Source organism: Hemiscyllium ocellatum, chromosome 24, assembly GCF_020745735.1.
Source record: "Hemiscyllium ocellatum isolate sHemOce1 chromosome 24, sHemOce1.pat.X.cur, whole genome shotgun sequence".
NCBI lineage: Eukaryota > Metazoa > Chordata > Chondrichthyes > Orectolobiformes > Hemiscylliidae > Hemiscyllium > Hemiscyllium ocellatum.
Genome location: NC_083424.1, coordinates 50,522,463 through 50,546,621, shown reverse-complemented (window position 1 = coordinate 50,546,621; position 24,159 = coordinate 50,522,463). Strand labels below are relative to the sequence as shown.

The following is a 24,159-nucleotide window of genomic DNA, read 5'->3' as shown; positions in this document are numbered from 1 at the left end:
TTGGTTGCAGTGCTTTGATTGATGTAGGGGGTTAGACGTGTCTGGGAGCTGATTGGCCGTTGTCCGGTGTCCCGCCTCCACCGGGGAGCGCAGCTCCGGCAGCAGCTGATGCGGGCGCTCAGTCCTCAGGCTGGCGGCCAATCGGGAGGTCTGCAGCGGGCGAGAGGCGGCGGCGGCGGCTCGGTCGGGAGGTGCAGTCGCAGTGCGCTCCCCTGCTGCTTACCCGCGGCTTCCCAGAGTCCGAATCCCTGGGCTCCCCAGCTGTCCATCACGCTCCAACCTGACGTCATTGGCTTCCTGGTTGGACAGTCCAAATTTGGGGGACGCTGCGTGAGAGTCAGTACCAGCCAGTGGGACACTTCTGTCCGCGTATTGTTTGTGTACAGCAATGTAAATTTGCATTTTATGGAACTATTTACCTTCTATTTGCGGTGGGAGGAGGCAACGTTTATTTCTTCAACGCGAGGAAGCTGCTGTTTAATTGGGAATGTACCAAGGGACCCGAGCCTTGCTTGCGGCAGCAGTCGTCATCGATGCCATCTGGGTCTCGATTTGCACAGTGGACGTTGTTGCTGCAATTAAATTCACTCAAGTGATCATTTATCCCACTGCGGACAGTGTCGGTGGCATTTCAAGTTGATCGAAGATCCCTTTGTTTGCATTTCACGGTGCCTTTTGGATTAGGAGGCCAGAGACGACTCCGGAAAGACTTTCCCCAGTCTCCTGCCTCCGTTTGACTTGTTTGATTCTGTGGACCCCATAGAAAATTGAATTTCTTTACACATGTCATTTGGAGCTGGAGGAAACTAAGTTGGATGGATGTTGCTGACGTATAACACTGGGTACAAATGGAAAATTAGTATTGTATTTGTATTTTTGTGGGTTAAATATTTTGGTTTTCATCTTTTTGAGATCCCGATTCTGCCAGGAATTTGAAATGATTGCTGCATAATTTAACAAGATTATGACTGGGACAATATTTAACAACATTTTACATTTGTTATCATTTGAAAAATGATTTGCGACTATATTGATTATCACTTGTTGGTAAATTGTTTCTTCATCAAAACCTCGAGTTAGGTTTGTTTGGCATTGTAAATGCTTACATCACTTCCAAACAACAAATGACCCAGAACATTTTACGTAACTCAGCTAACATCGAGTTGGAAAAAATAGTTAGGAAAATAATTTGTGGATGAGCCAATTTGTCTGTGCCCAAACATCATACCATGTTTTTCCAATGTTTGCGTAACCCAATTATTTCTAACTAGAGGATTACAAAGATCAGACATTTTTTTTATAAACATCTTTCTTTTGTTTAGAACCTGTGGTAGGATTTTGTTTCTTTTTTACATCTAAATATATATCTTGTTCCATGTGACTTAAGATTAATTTACCTTTTTAGGACCTGATGGTTTACACATTGGGGTGTAAAAATTAAGAAAGAACATCAGTTACACAAAAATCATTTCCAATAGTTGTTCTAGGTTCATAATTTTTGCATTTTAGTTGGATAGTAGCAATATTAATGATTTTGAGAGGGAGAGTAAAATCTGGTTATACAAACCTACCAGTTCAACATTAAAGGTAAACTTTTATTTTTAACATGGATTTTTGTCATGTGGCAAAACCTCAAAGGAGGAATCTGGGGTAGGGAGAGTTGTAGGGACGTGGCAGCTGAAAGCAGAGCAGACATTCGTGTTTTTGAAATCTGGGATAGTCAGGAAGATGAACAGGACAAGCTTGTATCTGAGGACTCTAGGACTCATGAGAAGTGAGATGGTAATGTGGAGACAGGAGGTCAAAGAAGTTTGTGAACTTTATTTCCCATTTAAGCAACTTCTTGATTTTTTTTCTTCTAAGTAGAAGATTCCATTACTAGGTAAACAGAACATTGTACAAGCTGAGAATGGGCCACTGAGCATTTGAATGGCTGCCTTTACAAAAGGTAGAAATTTGGAGGCTAACAAAGTGTGCACTTAATTTGTCAATTCTGGAGGAGACAAAGGCATTTCAGAGTTTCGCAAACAGGTGAATCAAGACTGGGTGAAGTTACATTATTTTATGGAGTTTGGGATATGATCACGAGCAACTTTTGAAGGTTGAAACCTCATCTTGTGGTTATTTCAAAAAGTCTGATTCAAACTTTTGACAGAGGTGGATTTGATGGGTAGGGACATGTGTTGTGGCTGAAAGACAATGGGTTTGGACCTCCAATATTGAATTGACAGTTCAAGGACTGGATATTGGTCATGCAGTGTAACAGTTTGAGGACTGGAAGGTTTGTGACGAAATATACTGTAAAGTACAGGTGTTAGTATTCATGCCAAATCTGACTCTTTGGGTGAGAATTTGGATGAGAAATCAAACAGGGACAATACTTTGGATGATCGCTTACCAGAGATCAGCTGCAGAAGCGGGAAGAGAAAGAATAGAACTAGGCAAGTGCAGTCCAACCCAACTGGATCACAATTTCAGAGGATGTTGTAGCCAGCCCAGTCAAAAGTTGCAAACTGGTTTAAATGAACAAGGGATATTCACACAGGCTGCCATTTGCAAAGTCTACTTTTAATTCCAAAGTTGGAGGCTCCGTAGAGGGACCAAGTATTTGAAAATGTTTAAGTATGGACTAGTGAAGGGTTAATCATGTCTGATGAATCCATTAGAATTTGAGGTCACTGGCTTAGTGCTTTGGTTGTTAGGCAGTAGATGTTAGCTCTGAACTTGGCATATTTGATAAAATTCCAAATTAAATTGAGAAAAGTAAACACATGTGAAAATGGTGATGAACCTTTGACATGATTGGTAGAAGAGAGTGAGGTTGAAGGCTTAGTTTTCTCATTGGGAATTTGATTTTGTGAGTGCGTGACCAAAATCTGTTTGTCTGCCTGAATAGAGTGGTCGAAATCAACTAGGAAGAAGTGAGGGTTGGAGATCAACGTAGATAATGTGGTGCTGGAAAAGCACAGCAGGTCAGGCAGCATCTGAGGTGCAAAAGAATCGACGTTTTGGGCACAAGTCCTTCCATCAGGAATCAGGATAGAGTTGTTGAATGGCTAAGAATGAGTTTTTAAGACCTCCTTGGAATCATAGGCAGATTGTATAAGGACAGTATTCTATATTTTCTGGTTACTTTTGGTGTGATCGGCCGCCACCTTTTTTCTAGAGAATGTACTGTGGACCTAAGCTTAAGAAGACTTGTTTAAGAATATTTAGTAAAGTAAATGGAAAACAAGGGCAACATTCTTTAAAATTAATACCAAACTGTCTGAGTGAAATCAGTAAGCAGCTCTTTCTCATGAAAGGGTAGTAGAACTCATGTTCTTCAAAGGTTGTAATGCCAGTTAAAATGTGGCAAACTAAAATACTGCAATAAAACAAAGTTCTGCAGATGCTAGAGAACTGAGATAAAACCAGGAAGAGGTGGAGAAATTCAGCAGGTCTCTCAATAACTGGGGTGTGCTTAATTTAATACTGATTTTGCTGTGTCTTATTATTGCTACACTGATTTAGTTAATATTGTAATCTTTGGAATTTATGGCATTCTTCAAATGGGATGCCTTCTACCTACTTGATGAGCTATACTCACTAAAGTCTGGCAGCTACAAGGACTTTTTTTTTGCACTTGATGACATTTTTAGGTCAAAGGAATTTAATTACAAACCTCAAACATCTGTCCAATCCAGCTGACCAGTTGAAGGCAAACCATTTTCATACCTGCCTTTTTATTCAGACCAAGGAGCAAAGTACCTTTTACTTGGGACTATATACTGAATGACCTGGAAATGTCAACAAGCATTCAGTTCTGTGTAAAATGGGCCTAATTTAGAGAAGATCTTTCCCTTGTTATTCTGTTAGCTTTTTGTCACATCAATCTCCTGGGTTATTACAGGATAGTTTGTCATGCGCTTCTGCCTGTTTGTATGGGCCTTAGAGACTGTCTTTTTGTCACTTTAAACTAGGTGTTGAAACAAACCAAATAGCTGGAGCCATAAAGTTGATGCTGGCTGTATAAATGTCTCCTGAACATACCCTACCCACATACAATGTGTATTGGAGGTACTGGTGTTGAACTGGGGTGGACAGAGTTAAAAATCACAACACCAGGTTATAGTGCCAACAGGTTTATTTGGAAGCACTAGCTTTGAGTGCTGTTCCTTCATCAGGTTGTTGTGGAGTGTAAGTTTGTATGGCACTGAATTTGTAGCAAAAGTTTACAGTGTGATGCAACTGAAATCATATATGCACTTCTGTTATAAACTGACTACACACAATGTGTGTATTCTGCTTTTGAAGGTGCAGTTTTTTAGTGGTCAGGATATTGGGAGATAGCAGTGTTCCAGTGGGCTTTTACTCCTCTGAAAGAGAATATGCTTATGTATCAATGTATATTTATACAGTGCTACCATTTACTCCAAGCCCAAACCCTTGGGATATGAATGCTTTAGGTGCTGGAACTTGTGGTGTTAACAATTTCAGTAGTTAGTGAAGTTTACAGGTAGGCACGGTTCTGTGATTTAATATTAATTTTACTTGATTGTTTTGTGAATTCAGTGCTTAATGTTCTGTGATCAGGGTTTTCTTGTGTTTTTCTTTGTTTTCCTAAGAACCCTTTTCAATGGAAAAAAAATGTCCAGGACCAGAGTTGCTGTGATTTAATTTTTTTAAAAAAGTTTTTGAAACCAGTTTAAGGTCATGTTTCAGTTGCATTGTTAAGGTGAAAATGTGCTACCAAATTTTAATATAGCCCTTTGTAGTTATAACAATGTCATGGTGGTTGGAAGAATGGGCTCTTGGTCAGTGGTGGATTCTGTGTGCAGGATGTGGGCTGTATAGTTGGTTGGAAATGGAGTCTGTGTGTGTGTGCTAACTGATTGTGGGTTTTGTACTTTATAATCCAAATTCTAAAGTTTTTACACCCACGTCTGAACTAGTACTCAAGATGAAATATTCTCTCTTCACATCAGTGAAGACAGCTCGCCTGTTATCTGTGGGCCACTTACTTTTCCTGGACAATTGAGTCTTGTGCTTTCTGCACATGTGCTGTGGTGTGGTTCTATATACCACATTTTGACATTTCACAAAAATGATTTCCGGTGTCCTAGGTAAAATTCTAAGACTTAAAATGAGGGGAAAAAATGGAATATCAGTATTACTATGGTCTAGTGGTAAATATCATGATAGGCACAGTCAAATCTGTTATTACTCAAGTCAAATGTAGTCTCTAATGATTGTCATGGTGCCAAGCAATGTGGCTGCACTTGGAGTGAGGTACTGATATTCACTTAAGTTACAGAAAATCCCTATTCTCTAGACTGATTAAAACCTATGCAGATTCTTGATCTTGTTTTCAGGCACAGTGTTTCCCCTCTTGTTGACATTTTAAAAATAAACTAGTAATCTCCCTTGCTGTCCTCATTTAAGCGCTGCTGTTGTTGCCATTGTCTGTTTCTAGTCAAAAGCCATTGAATAAAGGCTGCCAAGTAATGATTAGGAGTCTTTGTTGGTTGTGCCTTTTTTTTAATGCCTTTTTTCCACTTTTTTTTTGAATGTGTGCAAGCATGCACACACATGGGTATATGTAAGTCTAAGCGCTGTGTGTTGCCTGTAATGGAAAGGAATGTAGAAGTAAGGAAAATGCTGATGATTTACTGTGTACACCATCTCCTGGAGCAGAAAACCATTCCAGTCATCATCATCGAGATGTACAACGTGGGAACAGACCCCTTTGGTCCAACTCGTCCATGCCAACCAGATATCCCCACCCAATCTAGTTCCATCTGCCGGCACCCAGCCCATATACCTCCAAACCCCTCCTCTTCATATACCCATTTTAAATATTGCAATTGTGTTAGCCTCCACCACTTCCTCTGGCAGCTCATTCCATACATGTACCACCCTCTGCGTGAAAAGGTTTCCCCTTCGGTCTCTTTTATATCTTTCCCCTCACCCTAAACCTATGCCCTTTAGTTCTGGACTCCCCCACCCAGGGAAGTGTCTATTTATCCTATCCATGCCCCTCATGATTTTATACAGCATTGTGGCTGTTTTGAATAACTTTTCAGCCAGCAATGAGATTTGACCCTTCATTAATAGCGCAGTTACTATTATAGCTTTGAGCTAATTTCCATGAGACATTTGCTTTTCATAGTGGGTTATTTACCATAGGTGGTGGTGCCAAATTAATAAAAACATTTAAATAGTATATCCTTGATATGAGCAGTTTTTGGTTTGTGCTAAATGGTTCAGCTCTGAACTTGAATTCTCTAATTTCCTCCCAAACGCGCACACTGCAGTTCATCTTCCTCTTCTCAAATTTCCTCCTTGATACAACTTTTACTCACCTATCCACATTGTTCAGTGTCATTTTTAATGCTTTGGAGCATGTTTACAATTTATTTTAAGTGCTAAATAAATGCAAGCTCTTTACAAAATAGTTGAGTAGTGATTGATTTTTATTGCTCTTTAAAATCTTCATCAGGATGGTCCTGGCAAGGTAGCATTGACTACTCTATATCCTGAAAAGACTGTAGTGGACCTTTTTGTGATTTTGATCTTAAGGTGCTCCTGCAAGATGAATTTGGGAGGATGTTGGGAATTGGCTGAATAATTACCCTTTGACGCCTTCAGATATTAGTTGTGGCTTCCACCAATAGTATGACTATCTTTCTGCTAATCGCCCCCAATACTATGTGCCTCTCACCCCATACAGTTTCTTTTCAGGGGAGACCAGTAGGAACGTATCTAGTCATGATGCTTTGGTAATTTGCTCAAGGATTGTAGGCATTTGGAATGCTCTGAAAATTGCAATTGATGCTACACCTGTTGCTAATCTCATTTTTTAAGATTAAAAGTGTATAGTGACATGAGGAATTAAATTGCAATCAGTTGGGTCTAAATGGTAGAACATCATTGGGATACTAAATACAGAATAACCTGTTACCCGAATGTCAAATTATCCAAACAAAATCAAGGTCCCATTTTTTAAAAAAAAAATCAATTATCCGAACAGGGCGGCACGGTGGCTCAGTGGTTAACACTGCTGCCTCATAGCACCAGGGTCCCAGGTTTGATTCCAGCCTCGGGCGACTGTCTGTGTGGAGTTTGCATGTTCTCCCCATGTCTGTGTGGGTTTGTTCTGGTTTCCTCCCACAGTCCAAAGTTGTGCAAGTCAGGTAAATTGGTTATGCTAAATTGCCCATATTGTTAGGTGCATTAGTCAGAGGGGAAATGGGTCTGGGTGGGTTACTTTCGGAGGGTCAGTGTGGACTGGTTGGGCCGAAGGGCCTGTTTCCTCACTGTAGGGAATCCAATCTAATCTTAAAAAAAATACTCCCCACCTGTCTTGTTCAGATAATCAAGGTTGTTCTGTAGTCTGCTCCTGTTCCTATGTTGAATGGGCTGGACTGTATCAGCTGATCTTTGTCTGCCTGTCATGTTTGTGTGCTTAAGCACTTGCTGTGGGTTTGCAGGCCAAACTGGGAAGATAAACATCCCTTTCCCCAAAGTACATTGATAAAGTAGTTAGTTTTTGAACTGTCGCAATTACCATAGTCAAAAAGTGTGGTACTGGAAAAGTACAGCCAATCAGGCAGCATCCAAGGAGCAGGCGAGTTGTCGTTTTTGAGCATAAGGTCTTCATTCATGATGAAGAACTTACGCTCGAAGTGTCGACTCTCCTGTTCCTCTGCTTCTGCCTGACTGGTTGTGGTGCTGGAAAAGCACACCTTTTACTACTCTGATATCCAATACCTGCAGTTCTCACTTTCTCCTGTCACAATTGCCACTTCTGGTAAATTTGCATAAAGTTTGGAACTTTGTGCTCCGCTATCCATCCCAACTGATTTGCAGTTATGGTTGATCTAACCCTATCAGTATACTTTTTTCTTCCTGTTCTCATACCTCCCATTTTAATGCATTAGTGTTGTTTGCTTTATCACCAGTAAAAAGTACAGCCCATATAGTCTGACAAGGCCATGGGGCTGCTGTCTCATTAGAGAGAGAAGATTCGTGGTCAGCACACCTTAGGTGAGGGCTAAGGTTGGGAAAGACAAGCCTTCATGGTAACCTCAGTCAGTGCAAGAATTTGAATCCAAACTATTGCTGTCACTCTTCTTCACAAACAAAATGTCCAACCAACTGAGTTAAACCATGTAGTAATGGGTTTCATTTAAGGTAATCTTGACTTTTTTTTTGGAAAAAGAGCTAGTTAACAAATTCTGTAGGATTTATTTTATCCCACTGTTATTCAATTGTTCCTCTGACTGCATGCAAGATGTGAATTGTGATGCAATGTGTCATGTCATAATGTGGCTTTTGTGCAGTCTCTGAATATCCATGGTTTATGTAGTGCTGCATTATGTTTGGTCTGAGCTTGTACTGTGCAGTGCAATTGATCAACTCATCATGGAGATAATTTGTAGAGGCATACTATTGTATTGTGGAGAAGAGTTGTTTTAAACTGTCAGCATTATTTACATCATAGAGGGTTCTGTACCCTCCAAGAATGTGGTATTTCATGGTCACCTTTCTCTTCCATGATTAACCTTCTTGTGGAGTCTCACCTTCCTTTTCGTGATATATCGGATGGGAGAGAAAATGAACATGTTTATACACTCCCTTTTTGGTAAGGGCTCAGTTGTCCTCTGGCTCTGGTGACGCTTTAGTTTGGGATTATGGTTGTTCTCCTTGGGTGTGGGTGTTCAGTAAGGGATGAAGGCTGTCTTTTTTTTTTGTCTGTCACCTTAATCAGTGTATTCCCTGATTTGTCTTTAATATATTTCTCCCTTGCTCAAATTGACTGGGCTTTGAAACTGCATCTACTTCTATTAAGTTCCTGTCCACAGTCCAGTCATATCCTCCTTTTTTATTAGTATTGTTGGGTACCTCTCCCAATAACCTCTCCTTTTGGCTTCATTTGCTTTTCCTTTTTTTTAATTGACTGGTTGAGGGTGACTGGTGTCCTTACCAACGTATAAGTCGGGAGTAGGCCATTCAGCCCCTCAAGCATGTTCTACCATTTGGTACGATCATTGCTGATCTGATTTACCTCAAGGTAATCCAATCTAAACTAGGGGGAGGTGATGGCCTACTGGTATTATGCTGGACTGTTAATCCAAAGGGGTCCTGGGTTCAAATCCTCCCACACCAGATGGAGTTTGAATTCAATAAAAATCTGGGATTAAGACTCTAATGCAGACCGTGATTCCATTGCCAATTGTTGGGGAAGAGAAACAATCTGGTTCATTAATGTCCTTTTATAGACATTGCTATGGTATTGTGGTTGACTCTCTACTGCCCTTTGGGATGAGCAATAAATGCAGGCCTAGCCAGTGACAGCCTCACCCTGTGAGTGAGTTTTTTTAAAAAATCACATTCTTGCCTATGTTTGAACATTGAACAAGAATCTATTTGCCTATTTAAAAATATTCAAGAGTCTGCATCCACCACTTTTTTTTTGTTTTTCTTTTGAAAGAGTTTCCAAAGAGACTCAACCTTCAGAATAATTCACTTCATCTATTTTTAAATTACAGCTTTTGATTTTTAAACAGTTACCCCTAGTTTTGTATTTTGCCATAGGAAAAAACATCCTTGCCACATCTGTCCTGCCAAGAGCCCGGATGATCTTGTATGTTTCAATGAAGTTACCATTTGCTTTTCTTAACTGATGGGTACAAGCCTAATCTGTCCAATCTTTCATCGAAAGACGTCATACCCATTCTAGGTATTAGTCTAATTAACATTCTCTAAACTGTCTCAAGTGCAATTGTGTATTCTTCCTTTAAGGTGACTAATACAGATGTGTTCAGGCTGTATAACTGATGCATTTGTATTCAATTCCCCTCAACATTAATACTAATAACTTTTAAAATTACTTAATACATAAGTACACCATTTCTTTTTGTGATTCATAGACAAGGACACACAGATCCTTCTGTATCTTAGCTCTGCAATCTCTTAGCATTTCGATTATTTGTTCCTTTGTTCTTCCAGCCAAAATATACATTTTCCCATATATTTATTTTACATATCCTTGCCCACTCCCTTAATCTATCTGCAGAAAATCCTCTATTTGCCAGTTCATGATTTGCGAATTGGCCTATCTGTGCCAAAAAGTAAGCAGCGACAAAATTCAGCATTTACAGGAAACTTGTGCGATTTTTAACATGTTCTTTACTCATGAGCTGCTTCATTCGTGGGGTTTCTCAGAAATGGTACTCGCATGTGCACTTTGTTTTTGGTAGCCTCCTCATTGTCTACACAACTTACTTTCTGGCATATCTTTGTGTCATCACATTTGGCAGCCATATGTTCTGTCCCTTCATCCAAGTCATTTTATGTAGCTTAGATGAAGTGTCATAGTCTCACTGAACCATAGACTGCTCTCTAATCAGAGATATGAATGGTGGTGGTGGTTTAACCTGAGTTGCCATGTCTCAGGCAAGGGGACAAGTTGAGAAGGAGAGTCCTTTGTAATCCCTAGTTGAGAAGGAGAGTCCTTTGTAACTTGCTTTCTTGGGTTCTTGTGCATTTATGTCCTTATCTCTGGGTTAAGTGGCCTGGGTTCAAATCCTACCTGCTTTCGGAAGGGCATAATAACATCTTCTAACAGACTAGTTAGAAAATACCTATATCCTGCTCTCACGGTCAGCTCCAGCACATCTTATTCTAAGGAACTTGCCCTAAAGTATTTTATGAACACTTTTTTCATTTTTTTTGATTTTACAGTCCGTATGTAGATCAATCATGGTTATCACTGTCTTTCTGAGCTCTCGATTCTTCTTTTTCATGTTTCGCCCTGCTGTGTTGATATTATTAGGGACCTGTACACCACTCCCACAAGTGACGGCTTTTTTATTCATTCATCGATATTCATTGGCTAGGCCAGCATCTATTGCTATCTGTACTTGTCCAGAGGACAGTTAAGTCAACCACACTGCTGTGGATCTGGAGTCGCATGTAGGCCAGATCAGGTAAGGATGGCACCTTCCTTCCCTAAAGGACATTAATGAACCAGATGGGTTTTTCCTGACAGTCAATAATGAATTTGTGGTCATCATTTGACTCTTGATTCCAGATATTTATTGAATTCAAATCCCACCATCTGCTATTTCAGGACTCAAACCTGGCTTCCCAGCACGTTTTGGTCCCCTGTTATCATTTTTCATTTTTGACTAAACTATTTCCATATCCACCCCTTGTGCTAATGCCATCATTAGCAAGTGGAGTCACCCCTCCATCTCTTTCCTAGTTATGTCATTTTTACAAATCATATACCCTTCAAAGTTCAGGTCCCCAATCCATGTCATCCTGTTGCCATGTATCTGTAATGACTACAAATTAAGTGAAAATTAAAATTAAAATCTGATTATCCATTTTGATTTGAATGTTATGCCTATTCAGTTGCAGAGACTTTAGTTCTTATCACTTTTTGTAAATTCTAATCTTGCGTGTTAGTTGACTCTCTGATTCATGCTCTCTATCCTTTCCTGTCACTATTTATCATTTCCTGTATTAATATTTTTTGGTCTTCACTCTTGAGTTACCATGTCTTTTCAAATTTGATCCCTTACCTCTACTATTCAGTTTAAAGTTCTGTTTTTTTCTTGGTATGCAGTCAACAAGAATATTCACTCTATTCCAGTTTCAGTGGAGACCATCCCATTGTACAGATCCCCAGTATGGCTTCCAATGCTCCACAATGGAAATCTAATTCCCCTCCCACATCAATCTTAACCATGCAATCATCTCTCTAATTTGCAATGATTTTGTTTTCAGTATATGTTTATCTTTGTGTCCATCATCCACTTTGGGAAACTGTTTACAAACAAACAGATAAGTTACATCTTTTATTATAGCTCAGTGGACATGTGGAGAAATCCTGGCATGACTATCAATTCTTCACCCTATTGTTTTTAAGCCTTTACACTTGTTTGTCTTGCTCTGTGCAACAACTCTGAGGCATCTCCATAGCTTCATTACAAATTTTGACTATTCTGTATTTACCATTTCATCTGTACCTGCTTGTAACCTACGACTTAAGCCTCCATCTGTTCTCCAATTATTTTTGATATCTGCTTTATGCAGATGTACACCGTGAAATCATTGTTCTCTAACATGTAACACTAAACCCTCTATTCCATTTAAAAAGCAACCACACAAAGCCTGTTCTATTCTTGTAAACCCAACCACTCTTGCTCTCATAATATCCTCTGCATAACAACAATGGCATTTTACGGAGTACCTTTTTCTCCTGAGAATTTTTGAATTACATTAATCAGGCTAAAATTGAGACTGATTCAACATTTAGGACAGATTGCTGAAATCTTTGGCTAAAAAGGAGTTTGAAAAATGTATATTTTATGACTTCAATGTCCCAAGTATTTTACAGTCCAAAAAGTGCTTTTGAAATGTAACCACTTGTGTAATTAGTGTAGGGAACATGGCAGCAAATTTCTGCACAAGGAACTCCCAAAGGCAGTCATGTTATTCAATGTAGCACATCCTGAGTGTAGTACGGTATGCAGCATATTAAAATGCAAGGAAGGGATATGCAGAGAATCCCAAAACTTGGAGTCCAGGCAGTAATGAATGAAAGCTGAACCAAGATGGCTGCCCTTGTGGTCTGTAAATTTCTTACAAGCTATCAATATCTTTTCTGATTTTCTTATTGTTGGTAATGAATGGGAGATACTCAATTGTGAATGGTTTGGAGGCATGGTAAAGTCTGTTGTCTGGATTTCTGAGCATCCACTGCTTCTACATAATATGCCAAACAATGCAAATTTATATGGAACAATTTAAAATATGCTTCAGGTAGGTAGAGAGGGTTCATGTTATCTTTTAAACCTCTTTTACAATCAGTAAATACTGTTTGAGGTTAATGAACAGTTATGGAGACACAGCCTCTTTGAACCTTGATTGTCAGCTGAAAATTTTTGGATAGGGAGGTTGTGCTTCTGCGTTTTTGAAACTAAATGTCTAATTGCATTTGATCAGAAATAAGGTGTTGCCTTCAAAAGTATGAAATGTCAGAACCTGTAACAATCTCCTTTTTTCCTTTTAAAAGGAGGATGATTTTCCACCATTACTAGGTTTTGCTTCTTTAAAATACTAGGATGTTTCTGGGAGTGGAGCGTTTGAAACAAAAATAGCCTGTGACGGCTACACTGGAGCGTAAGAGGTTGTGAGGTGATCTTATTGATGTTTATGTAATCATGAGGGACATAGATAAGGTGACAGATCAAGGTCTTTTCCCTAGGGTGGAGGGAGTTCAAAACTAGGGGCCATATTTTTGAAATGAGAAGAGAAAGCTTTAAAAAGCTCATAAGGGGCAACCTTTATTTCCCAACACAGTGATTTTTGTGTGGAATGATCTGCAAGTGAAAGTGGTGGATCCAGATAGTTATGATACTTAAAAGACATTCAGATAGGTTCATGAATAGAAAAAGTTTGTAGGGGTATGAAGGAAGTGCAGGCAGGTGGGACTTTAGTTTGGGAACGTGGTCTGCATGGACTAGATGGACTGAAAAGCCTGCTTCTATGCTGTATGACTGACTCTAAATGTTTTAATGGGTCCTGCCTAGCCTGGTTGCCACCAGGTGGAGTTGTGCAGAAATTGCGACAAATTAGTTGAATTTAGTTGATATTGAAAAAAGTAAGATCCACCTGATCAGTTCCTTTTCCTCTTCAAAACTGCAGCATGAAGCTTTTTTTTTGAAACTATTCTATTCCATAATGGCCCAGTGGAGTTGATCCAACTGCTTGGTGATGCTTTAAGGCCTGGGTCCAATATAAGTATTTCCAAGCACTTTATTGAATTGTTTTGGTTTTATTTCCACTTATGATTTTATTTCAAATCACTCTTCCTTTCTGATTGGGGAGTGTATTTAGAGTGTTTTTAAATGCAAAATTTAGTGAGCATTCAGAATATTTAAAGTGAGTTTCTATAGCAGTCAGCTCTCTGTTAGTGGCTTGTTTGTTTCCAGTTTTAATCTCTTGGTTCTACACTTTGAATTAGAGATGGCTGTTTGTGTTTAACCTGGGAGGGGTGATCACCACATGTGACGGGAGGGGTCAAGAAGGCAGGGTTTTCACTGTGACCTCATTTCCTTTGCATTGCAAGCCAGCTACAAGCCGACTGAGCTAACCTTTTCCCAAGATGGGGTAATGTGTATATTGAATGGAAATTGCAGTGGTGGCAATCCCATGCACCTGTTATCATCTCCAGATGGTAGAGGTTGCAGAATTGAAGAGTTCAGTTGAAGGAGTGTCAGTGATGGGCTACTTTAAAAGTGTTACTGATTGGCCAGGTTGGATTTCTCCTACTTTGTGTACAACGTATACTAAGACAAATTTACACTGCCAAATAAATACCAATCTTGTAACTGTGCTGGACTAGCTTGGCTAGGAGCATAGATAGCTTGCTCTCTAGGAAAGGGCAGTGAGCAATAATGTGCTGACTAACCAACAAATGCCCACATCCTGTGAATGTGTATCTTCTGAGCAATCACTTGTGAGCAATACTTTGGTTTGGGTTTTGCCAGAACCACACCTATTTACTACCTTCTTCACAGCCTTGATGTAAACATGATCAAAAGTGTTGAACTCCAGATATGATTAGAGAATGACAATCCTTAACATCAAAACAGCATGTGACGATGAAGCATCTAGGAGCCTTAGGAAAACTGCATGTGACAGGATTAAGGGGTTAAAGTGCCTGCTGATTATTGTGGTATCCCAACACAGTCAGTCAGCTTTATCCCAGGACTTCACTACAGGAGTCCTAGACCCAGCCATGATCGGCTGCTTTGTCAATGACCTTTCCTTGTCGTAAGATCTGAAGTGAGGATGTTCACTGTTGACTGCACAATTTTAAAATTTTTTTTAGATTAGATTTATGACCACTTGGATACTGAAGTAGTGTCCATGTCCAACAAAACAAACATGGACAATATTTGGACTTGAGCTGATTAAGTGACCAAGTAATTTCTGCCACATCCAGAGCTAGGCAATTATCATGAACAAGCAGGAATTTCCTCATCACCCCTTTGTCGTTCAATGGGATTGCTATTGCTGAATCTCCCACTGTTAACTCCCTGGTATGCACCATTGACCAGAAACTCAACTGGACTAACCATTCAAATACTGTGGTACAAGAGCAGTTTTTTTAAAATTCATTCATAGAGCAAGAGCATTCCCAGAAGACAGTTGAGTAAGTCACATTGCTATGGGTCTGGAGTCACATGTATAGATTAGATTAGATTACTTACAGTGTGGAAACAGGCCCTTCGGCCCAACAAGTCCACACCGACCCGCCGAAGCGCAACCCACCCATACCCCTACATTTACACCTTACCTAACACTATGGGCAATTTAGAATAGCCAATTCATCTGACCCGCACATCTTTGGACTGTGGGAGGAAACCGGAGCACCCGGAGGAAACCCACGCAGACACGGGGAGAACGTGCAAACTCCACACAGTCAGTCGCCTGAGTCGGGAATTGAACCCGGGTCTCCAGGCGCTGTGAGGCAGCAGTGCTAACCACTGTGCCACCGTGCCGCCCACATCTATGCCAGATTAGGCAAGGATGGCAGTTTCCTATCATCTTAAAGGAAATTAGTGAACCAGATGGGTTTTTCCTGACAATAGACACTGGTTTCCTGGTCATCATCAGGCTCTTAATTCCAGATTTTTTTTTTAATGGAATTCAAATTCCACCATCTGCACTTTTGAACCCAGGTCCCCAGAACATTACCTAGGTCTCTGGATTAACAATCTGTTGACAATACCACCAAGCCATTACCTCCAACAGAGGTCAGAGGCAGGTAGTTCTTTCCTGGTTTCCCAAAGCCTGTCCATCTATAAGCCACAAGTCTGGAATATGATCAAAGACTCTGGATCAGTGCAGCTCCAACAACACTTCAATGTCCAGAACAAAGCAGCCCATGAAATTGGCACCCTATTTACTACCTTCCATATTCACTTCCTCCGTGATTGCATAATGACAGCATTGTGCCATCTCTCTCATTCTGCTGTGAGACCCCAAATACCATATACAGTAATGTTACCAGATAATTGCCCAACCTGGGAGGGAGTTGGTGAGAATGAAGGGACACAGATTGATAGAATAGAAATTGGCCAGATTGGGTTTGTCTGTCCTTATTGATCAGGATAAAGGTAATTTTCTACCTAACTGGCTCAATGCTCGTGCTTTATCCATGCTTGGACAGCTTAGAAAGAGCAATGCTAGTTCTGAAGCACCAGATCTTCAGAGCTCTGGTATGCACATAGCAGGGATGGCAATATAAATTGAAGAAATGCTATGTTTAAACAATAGAAGTGGAAATATAAATTTGCTATAGTTCTTGGTTTCTCTGAAAGATGATAAATCATTCTGGAAAAATATCGGATGTAGTTTGCAGTCATTGAGCTTTGAGGCAAGTCCCCACAGATGTTGATGGAAGTTGGCAGTTAGATGGAAGCTGTGCCCACAAAGTTTACATTGCTGAGAAGGATTGAAAAATGTGCTGGATATTGAGTGGCTAACGTAGAAGAGGGGAATAAATTGAATTGGTCTAATAGCCATTGTCAGTCATTGGATGTAAAGCCCAATGAGTAACTTAATAAGAATAACTGAGGGCAGTCAGTTTAATGTGTGTTGAAGGCAAGTCACATTTTTGACTTTATCTAAAGCAAATAAATATAATGTATGTAAAGTTTGAGGAAGTTTATTGAGAAAAGGTTAATATGTAGTAAGAGGATGTTTGGGTGAACAGCAAATTGGTAGTGATGCTCTGATTGCAAGAATGCTTAAGAGATGTAACCTCGGTGAACAGTGCTTGGCCCACTTGAATACTTGCAGATAATCTAGACAATCTTAATGTCAAAGGTAACAGGGAAGTGGCAGTGAGAGGAAACTGAAAAAGACTTCATGAAGGATTATAGTAGAATGGATGTAGAATATTTTCTCTAATACAGATGTGCTAGCAACTGCACTTTGGAAGGCGGATGGGAGCCTACTGCTACCATGTGTGTATGCATTAGCATACCCAGATGTTCTAACACATTACCTACCGCAATCAACATTTTTGATTGAAAATTTATAACATCAAATTTGAAGTGTAAAGGTTAGTGCTTTATAGCATTCACTACAAAAGTACAAGTTGCTGGAAAAGTTCATGTCTGGCAGCATTTGTGAAAAGAAATTGAAGTGAACATTCCAGACCCTTTTGATTTCCCTCCATACCTGCTGAGCTTTTCCAGGAACTTCTGCTTTTGTTGTGTTGTTTTTGGTTTATAGCATCCAGTTATTTCAGTTTTGAAATAAAATTCGCTAGACTTTGTACAGTACAATTTTGACACACTCTGCTTTGGAAAGGGTAATAAAGCCTTAGAATGGATAGTATGGATTTACTAGAACATGTAAACAGTAGGAGTCTCTAGTTATGAGAGGCTTGAGATAGCAATTGAACATTAAGCTGAGATGATGAAGAGATTTGAGATTTCTAAATTATGAAATCATATTGGTAATTACATGGGAAAAGACCACTTTCATTGGTTGAGAAGTCAGTGATCAGATCTTAACAATTTTAAGATTCTAATTCCATGAGATGTTGGAAGAAATGTCTTTCCAGTGGCATCTTTTGGAATATGGTAGATGGGGAGAATGGGAGGATGTGATGTGGGGAGAGAGGAGTAGGGGTAAAGTTGGCCTCTAAGTTAAACTGTCTGGCAATTCTGCATCGAAGAATGTGGTGCTGGAAAAGCGCAGCAGGTCGGGCAGCATCCAAGAAGCAGGGGAGAGTCCATGTTTTGGGCATAAACCCTTCATCAGGATTGAGGCTTGTGGGTCAAGGGGGCTGAGATAAATTTCGTGGTGGGGGCAGTGAAGGTAGCTGAGAATGCAATAGGTAGATGAAGGTGGGGGAGAAGGTAAGAGGTAGGAGAGGAGGCTGGAGCAAATGGGTGGGAAGGAAGATGGACAGATAGGACCCAAGAGGGAGGTGCTGAGTTTGGAACTGGGATAAGGTGAGGGTGGTGGGGAAAGGAAATGGGGAAGCTGGTGAAATCCATACTGATTCAGTGAGGTTGAAGTGTCCCAAGATGGAAGATGAGGTGTTCTTCCTCCAAGCATCAGTTGGTTGGGGTTTGGCGATGGAGGAAGCCCAGGGCCTGCATGTTCTTGACGGAGGGGAGGGATGGAGGAGGCCCAAGACCTCTGCCAAGGATATGCAGGTTCTGGGTCGCCTCCATTGCCTTATCCCAGTCCCAACCTCCCAAATTGGCGCCACCCTCTTTTAATGGTCATACCTGTCCATTTTCCTTCCCACCTACCTGCTCCACCCTCTCTGATTAGATTAGATTCGGCCCAATTTGTCCCCACTGAAGCGCAACCCACCCATACCCCTACATTTACCCCTTACCTAACACTACGGGCAATTTAGCATGGCCAATTCACCTGACCCGCACATCTTTGGACTGTGGGAGGAAACCGGAGCACCCGGAGGAAACCCACGCAGACACGGGGAGAACGTGCAAACTCCACACAAGTCAGTCGCCTGAAGCGGGAACTGAACCCGGGTCTCTGGCGCTGTGAGGCAGCAGTGCTAACCACTGTGCCACCGTGTATCACTTTCACTGTCGCCTTCATCTGCCTATTGCATTCCGGGTACCTTCTCTCCCCCACCCTCCTCCCATTTTTCTCTCAGCCCCCTTGACCCACAAACCTTTTTCCCTTCTAAAAGGCTTATGATTGAAATATTGACTGTCCTGCTCCTCGGCTGTTGCCTCACCGGCTGTGCTTTCCCAGCACCACACTCTTCAACTCTTATCTCCAGCATCCGCAGTCTTCACTTTCTCCTGGCAATTCTGTATCCCTGTTTGTAAAACTACACCACTTATTTTACTACAGGGGCAGCCTGAAGCAGGGACTTGAGAGAACAAATAAATACATATTTTGAAATAGTGGAAGATGTAAGGCTGAGGCAAGAATGGAACAGTTAAAATTGGTAATGGATTTCTCTTGCAAAGAGAGCATAGGCATGACCATTTATTCTGCTGTAAATTCCTGTAGCAACAGTAGTAGATCCTGAAAAGAGATGAACAGCTCAGTGTTGAAATGGAGAAAGAATGGAACAAAAGAACTTGCAGTTAAATGGTGATTTATTACACTGTTGGAGTATCTGACGGTACTTCACAGCCAATGAATTGCTTTCTTGAAATACATTGACTTATGTAGGTGAATGCTACAGCCAATTTGAGCTTAGCAAGGTTCCACAAACACAATAAGTTGAGTTGGCGCTGACTCGTTGCTCAATTCTTAGAAGCTGAATTACGTGAACGCTATAAAAGCAGCTGAAGACATTCACACCCCAAGCTGTGATTAGTGGCACAGAAATTTAGTTGATGTTTAAACAAGGGTGCAAAAGATCACTCTCACCTTGTGGATGCATGTCTATAACATTTTGCCTTTTAAATACATTTGCACAAGGCCCAAACCTATTTACTTCAAATAGCAGCATGTTTTTGATATTTGATAACTATTTGAAATGTAGCAATGTTTGAATTCCACTCAGCTATTCAAAACAACCCATAATAATTTGCTTAACATAAAAGCTTAAATACATGTGCACTCTGCAGTTGGCAGCCTAGATCCAAGTTAGCACGTTTGCCCCCGTTGTTTCCCTTTCTATGCTAATGTGACTCTGTTCATCGTTGCAGGTTCTGACAGTTTCCCTTGTGGTGTCTGTGTGGAGAAGGCCACACACACTCCATCACAACGACGGCTTTTGCTTGCGTTTTCCAGTGTTTCTTCTGTCAGAGAGTGCATCAGGCCTGTAACTCTTCGACTGCCAGCCCTGAGCTCAGCAGTGAAGAACACCCGTTGGAAATGGTAAAGATGACTAAATCAAAAACCTTCCAGGCATACCTGCCAAACTGTCATCGGACGTACAGCTGCATCCATTGTCGAGCTCACCTGGCCAATCACGACGAACTGATTTCCAAGGTAAGGCCTTTGTGGTAGAGGAACTATTGGAGTTCTAATTTGAAATGGTTTATTGCAGACTGGTAACTTTGGAGATGCCATTCAGTCTTGGTTGTTCAGGTATCCTGGTTGGTAAATGAAAAAAGTTCAGTGTGTGGTGAGTTGGCCTTGGCTGGCGCCAGTGGTGCAGAGATCCATTTTGGGCTGGTATTCAACTGGGCGAACTAGTTGGTGGTGGTGTTCTAGATTGTGGACCTGAGAGATGATTTGGAGAATGTGTTTAAATTTTGGCGTTAGAACTGAAGTTGTCAAGAGTCCTTAATGATCCAGTGCATTTAATCTAATTTTCCAAAGGAAATTGAAAAGGAATTTCAGGCTGTACAGGATTGAGTTAGTTGGATACTCTTCCAGTACATGGACAGAATAACAAATGGCCACCTCATATACCATATGCCTTCATCGGACTGCTGCAGTGTCTCTTGTTATCAGCTGGCTGTTCAATTACACCTACCAAGGCTTAACATGTGAGCTTAGATGTTGAACCCAACATGCACAAATTTTTCTTGCCAGGAGTTAACGTTTTCTGACAGATGTTAGGGCCAAATAATGAAGCGAAACTTAAAAGCAGTATAATTTTGCTCTTGTATTTTGTTCCCAGCTTCTATGCCATTCCTGCCTGATGAAAAGCTTTTATTTTTTTAACTGTTGGGCTTTTCCTTTTGCCTACGTGCCTTTCTGTGCAGCTTCTGTTTACCGGTGCACTCCGCTCTGTACATGGAAGCTGGAGGAGCACAAGAGTGAGCATCTGGAGAGCCAGCTCCGGCTCGCATTTGGATGGTAGTGATGAATGCCTTTTTTTTTGTAACGGCTCTCTTGAGAGGGGAGGCGAAGGTGATCGCTCGTGGAGAGGCAGCATACAGTGTTAGTACAGGGAGTGGAACTTGGGTGGTACCAGGAAGAAGAGGTCTTTCCTTTCCTTTCAGCTATAACTTTTCCTGCTGCGCCACTCCCTCTGTTTTTGTGGGATTACAGAATGATGGCCAATCCAAATAACAGCCTTTTGCTGCCCAGAAGTGTTTCTATTTTTATCCCAGTACTTAATAGCAATGATCAGGTTTGTTTGTATCCTGCTTCATCAGTTATAAATTGAAACTTGTGTTTTGAGGAGGAAGAATTCCCAAGTGAAGGCAGAAGGTTAGATACCTTTTTTGTTTTTTTGCATAAGCCGAGAGCGACCTGCACACTTTTCCTTGATGTCTAGTCAGTTGGCTCGATTTTGCAAATTCTGACACTGTACTTTTGTTCCCATTCTCTCATTTTAATTATTAACCCATCCTCTGGTTAAAGAATGTGAGTGGCTGAGGGTGATAACTGTTTCAAATTTCTGCGATTTCTCTTTTGATGGATTTCCTATTGTCTAACTGGTGGTTTTTTTTGCCGGCCTTTCTTTATAACATTTTGCAAAATTCCCAAAAAATGTTATTTCCTGTACATTTTTGTTCTCCTCTTGCCTTTTGTATTAGGATTCAACTGTGTGTGTATACACCATTTTTCCCCTCAATCTCTCACCCTTCTCTCATATGTTGTCTGTACGTGTGGGAGTGTCCTTTCCTCTCGGGCTAATTTATACATTTTTTTTTCCTCTTTTCTGGTATTAATGCAACAGAATTGATAGCAACAAAGATGCCTGCCATTCCTAGGTAAACCAGGCTTTCCAAACCTGAGACTGAGACCTCTAATAGCGTGGCAAGGGGCTGGCAGTGAACTTGAAGAAATTTTGGGGAACCTGTTCCCCAAAAGGATGTGTTTAATGTACTTTATTAACCCTAAAAACTTAATCATTCTGACTGGAGTCACTTGGTTTGTATACCTGGCTTTGGAATACAAAACATATTGGCCAGTGCAATATCCGTCTGCCTGTGGTTGGCCTGTTTTCCTTACATTGCTGGGGTACACAGATTTCCTGCTGCATCTGTTTTTCCTGGTCATTGTTCCTTTGCTTATAGACGAACCTTTTGGGGAAAAAAAAAGCATGAACCTAATGAGTGTATGTTTGTTGCCTGACTTTCACTGGTCATGGCTTGTGTGTTCTTCATCACTCATGCAGGTGGGCAATGTTGTAGGAGTGAGCACTTACAATTTCACGAAGTTGTGGAAGGTTTATCAGTGAAATCTAACTTCAGGCAAGAGACAAAATTTGCCATGATCAGTATGGGTGAATAGTGCCTGGCAATTCTGATGGCTTGTCGATATTTTGGTATCTCTGTGGCTTGAGGCAGTGGTGGTGGAAAGTGGCAATGCAGTGGGGTTCCATTGTTTGACCTGAGGAGCAATAGTACTTGCTGGCAATTTACATCACTAACCTTTTGGGCCACTTATTGTTTCTTGCATCTCCCAGATGCAAGTGATACTTTTTGTTTGCCCCTGTGAATATCTTTAATTTTGCTCATCTGCACCACTAGGGGCTGTGTTCATGCAGCAGGCCAACTCCATGTCACCATTTGCCTCTGCTTCATAATTGAAAGCTAATCCTTTATTCACTGTTCTCAGAACTTCTAATGCATAATTTTCTTTTGTGATCTGTCTCTTTAAGTCTTTTGGGATTAATTTTTTTCCCCAACAATCATGCTTTTAGTTCTTCCTGTATTTAATGATTTTTTGTTTCCCACTCATGATCACCTATCGTTTGTTTGCAAAGTTTTTCATAAGGGATCTGGTTTGAGTTGTGCATTTACATACTCAAAGGAGGTTTAGAACAACACGGGGCAAATTAAAGGATTGTGACAATTAAAACCAAATGTTTTGCTTCCCCCTGATGTGTTGTAATCTAGTGAGATGGTTATGAGCCTTTAGAAAACTTTGTTCATTTCCAGTGCCTCTAGAGTCCTGTCAACCAAAGCAGCTATTGAAGAGATCCAGCCTGCTAGCACAGCCCTCTGCCACCTGAGGAAAGAGTATTAGAGGACAACCTCATCAGATCTGATACCAAGCTCATGGTTTATAGAGCTGTGGTGGTTCCTGCCATCCTATATGGATGGTTTATATAGCTGTGGCTCTAAGATGTGGACTGTCAACAGCAGACATCTCAAGGTGCTGGAAAAGTAGAGCTCTTGCTGTCTGCACAAAATGCTACAAATCTGACGGGAAAAAGATGCGCCAATACCAACATCATCGACCAGGCCAACATCCCCAGCATCAAAGCACTAACCACACTTGCTGTCGGGGGAAAAGCAGAAGCCAGGCAAAAGCGACATAAGGAGCATGCTGCCACGTCTGTGCCACATCAATCCCTTCCCATGACTGCCTTTTGCCCCAAGTATGATAGATTGCAGAAGTTGCGTTGGACTGGGCAGCCACCTATGTACTCCGCCTGAGTGTGGAAAGAGTCATCCTTGTTTGCAAGGAACCACCGATGATGAATCTCTGCTGTATTTAAGAGAGATTTGTGTTTCTGGAAGTTACTAAGATGTCATCAGTTGCTTTGGTGTTTCATTGGAATAACAGAAACATTGAGCTGTTGGGCTGCTCAAGTCTGTTTTATTAAATCAATTTGCTTTTCAAGGGAAGCTCGCCTCATAGGCCTGGACTTGATTGTCTCTTACCTCTCTGGCTAAGTTCACACATGCATGTTGGGTATGTTCAGCCTGTACAGAGAACCAATAGGGGACAGTCTAGGCACTTGGATCTTTACCAACATCTGTTTATGCTACTGATTGATGGCAAATATAGGCCACATTGCAGGTAAAGTGGAATGGGCCTAAGATTGTAGTTTGTGTTCTCTACCTGTGTGCATCCGTCACTGAGCAAGTGGAGTGGATTGCTCTCTCCAGCGTAACTGGTGGGTGATTCTTGTAATTGGTTATGGGTTGACCTCTAACATTGGCTTTTGTCCTCGGTGACCTAACTATGGATCTACAGTACCAGTCACTACAATTTCCAAATTTTAGCTGCTTTAAAAAGTGTTTTTATTAATTTTGTTTCCTGTTTGCATTCAGCCACATTCTTTTGTTATAATTTGAAATAGTTCTCTGTCATGAACATTGCCATCCTGAAGAACAGGATGATGAAGCAGTATAGAACCACTGAAAAGCTGCAGTATCTCTCTAGGTTAGCTGACACTGATGGTACAGGAGAGAAACTCTGGACTCTCCCAGCTGTAACCTTGTACTG

At 40.9% G+C, this 24,159-nt stretch overlaps 1 protein-coding gene across 2 annotated transcripts in view; it reads left to right on the top strand.

Annotated features, from left to right (window-relative positions):
- ypel1 (yippee-like 1) overlaps positions 1–24,159 on the top strand; it is a 44,521-nt gene that overhangs the window by 2,087 nt on the left and 18,275 nt on the right. Inside the window, exons 1-2 of one of the 2 annotated variants that reach the window (XM_060843779.1) lie at positions 141–842; positions 19,725–20,010. In XM_060843779.1, the coding sequence (XP_060699762.1) occupies positions 19,894–20,010 (117 nt within the window). In that variant the 5' untranslated portion in view covers positions 141–842; positions 19,725–19,893. Of the gene's footprint in view, positions 1–140; positions 843–19,724; positions 20,011–24,159 lie in introns of those variants that run through there. The other variant, XM_060843778.1, reaches the window with a different exon arrangement.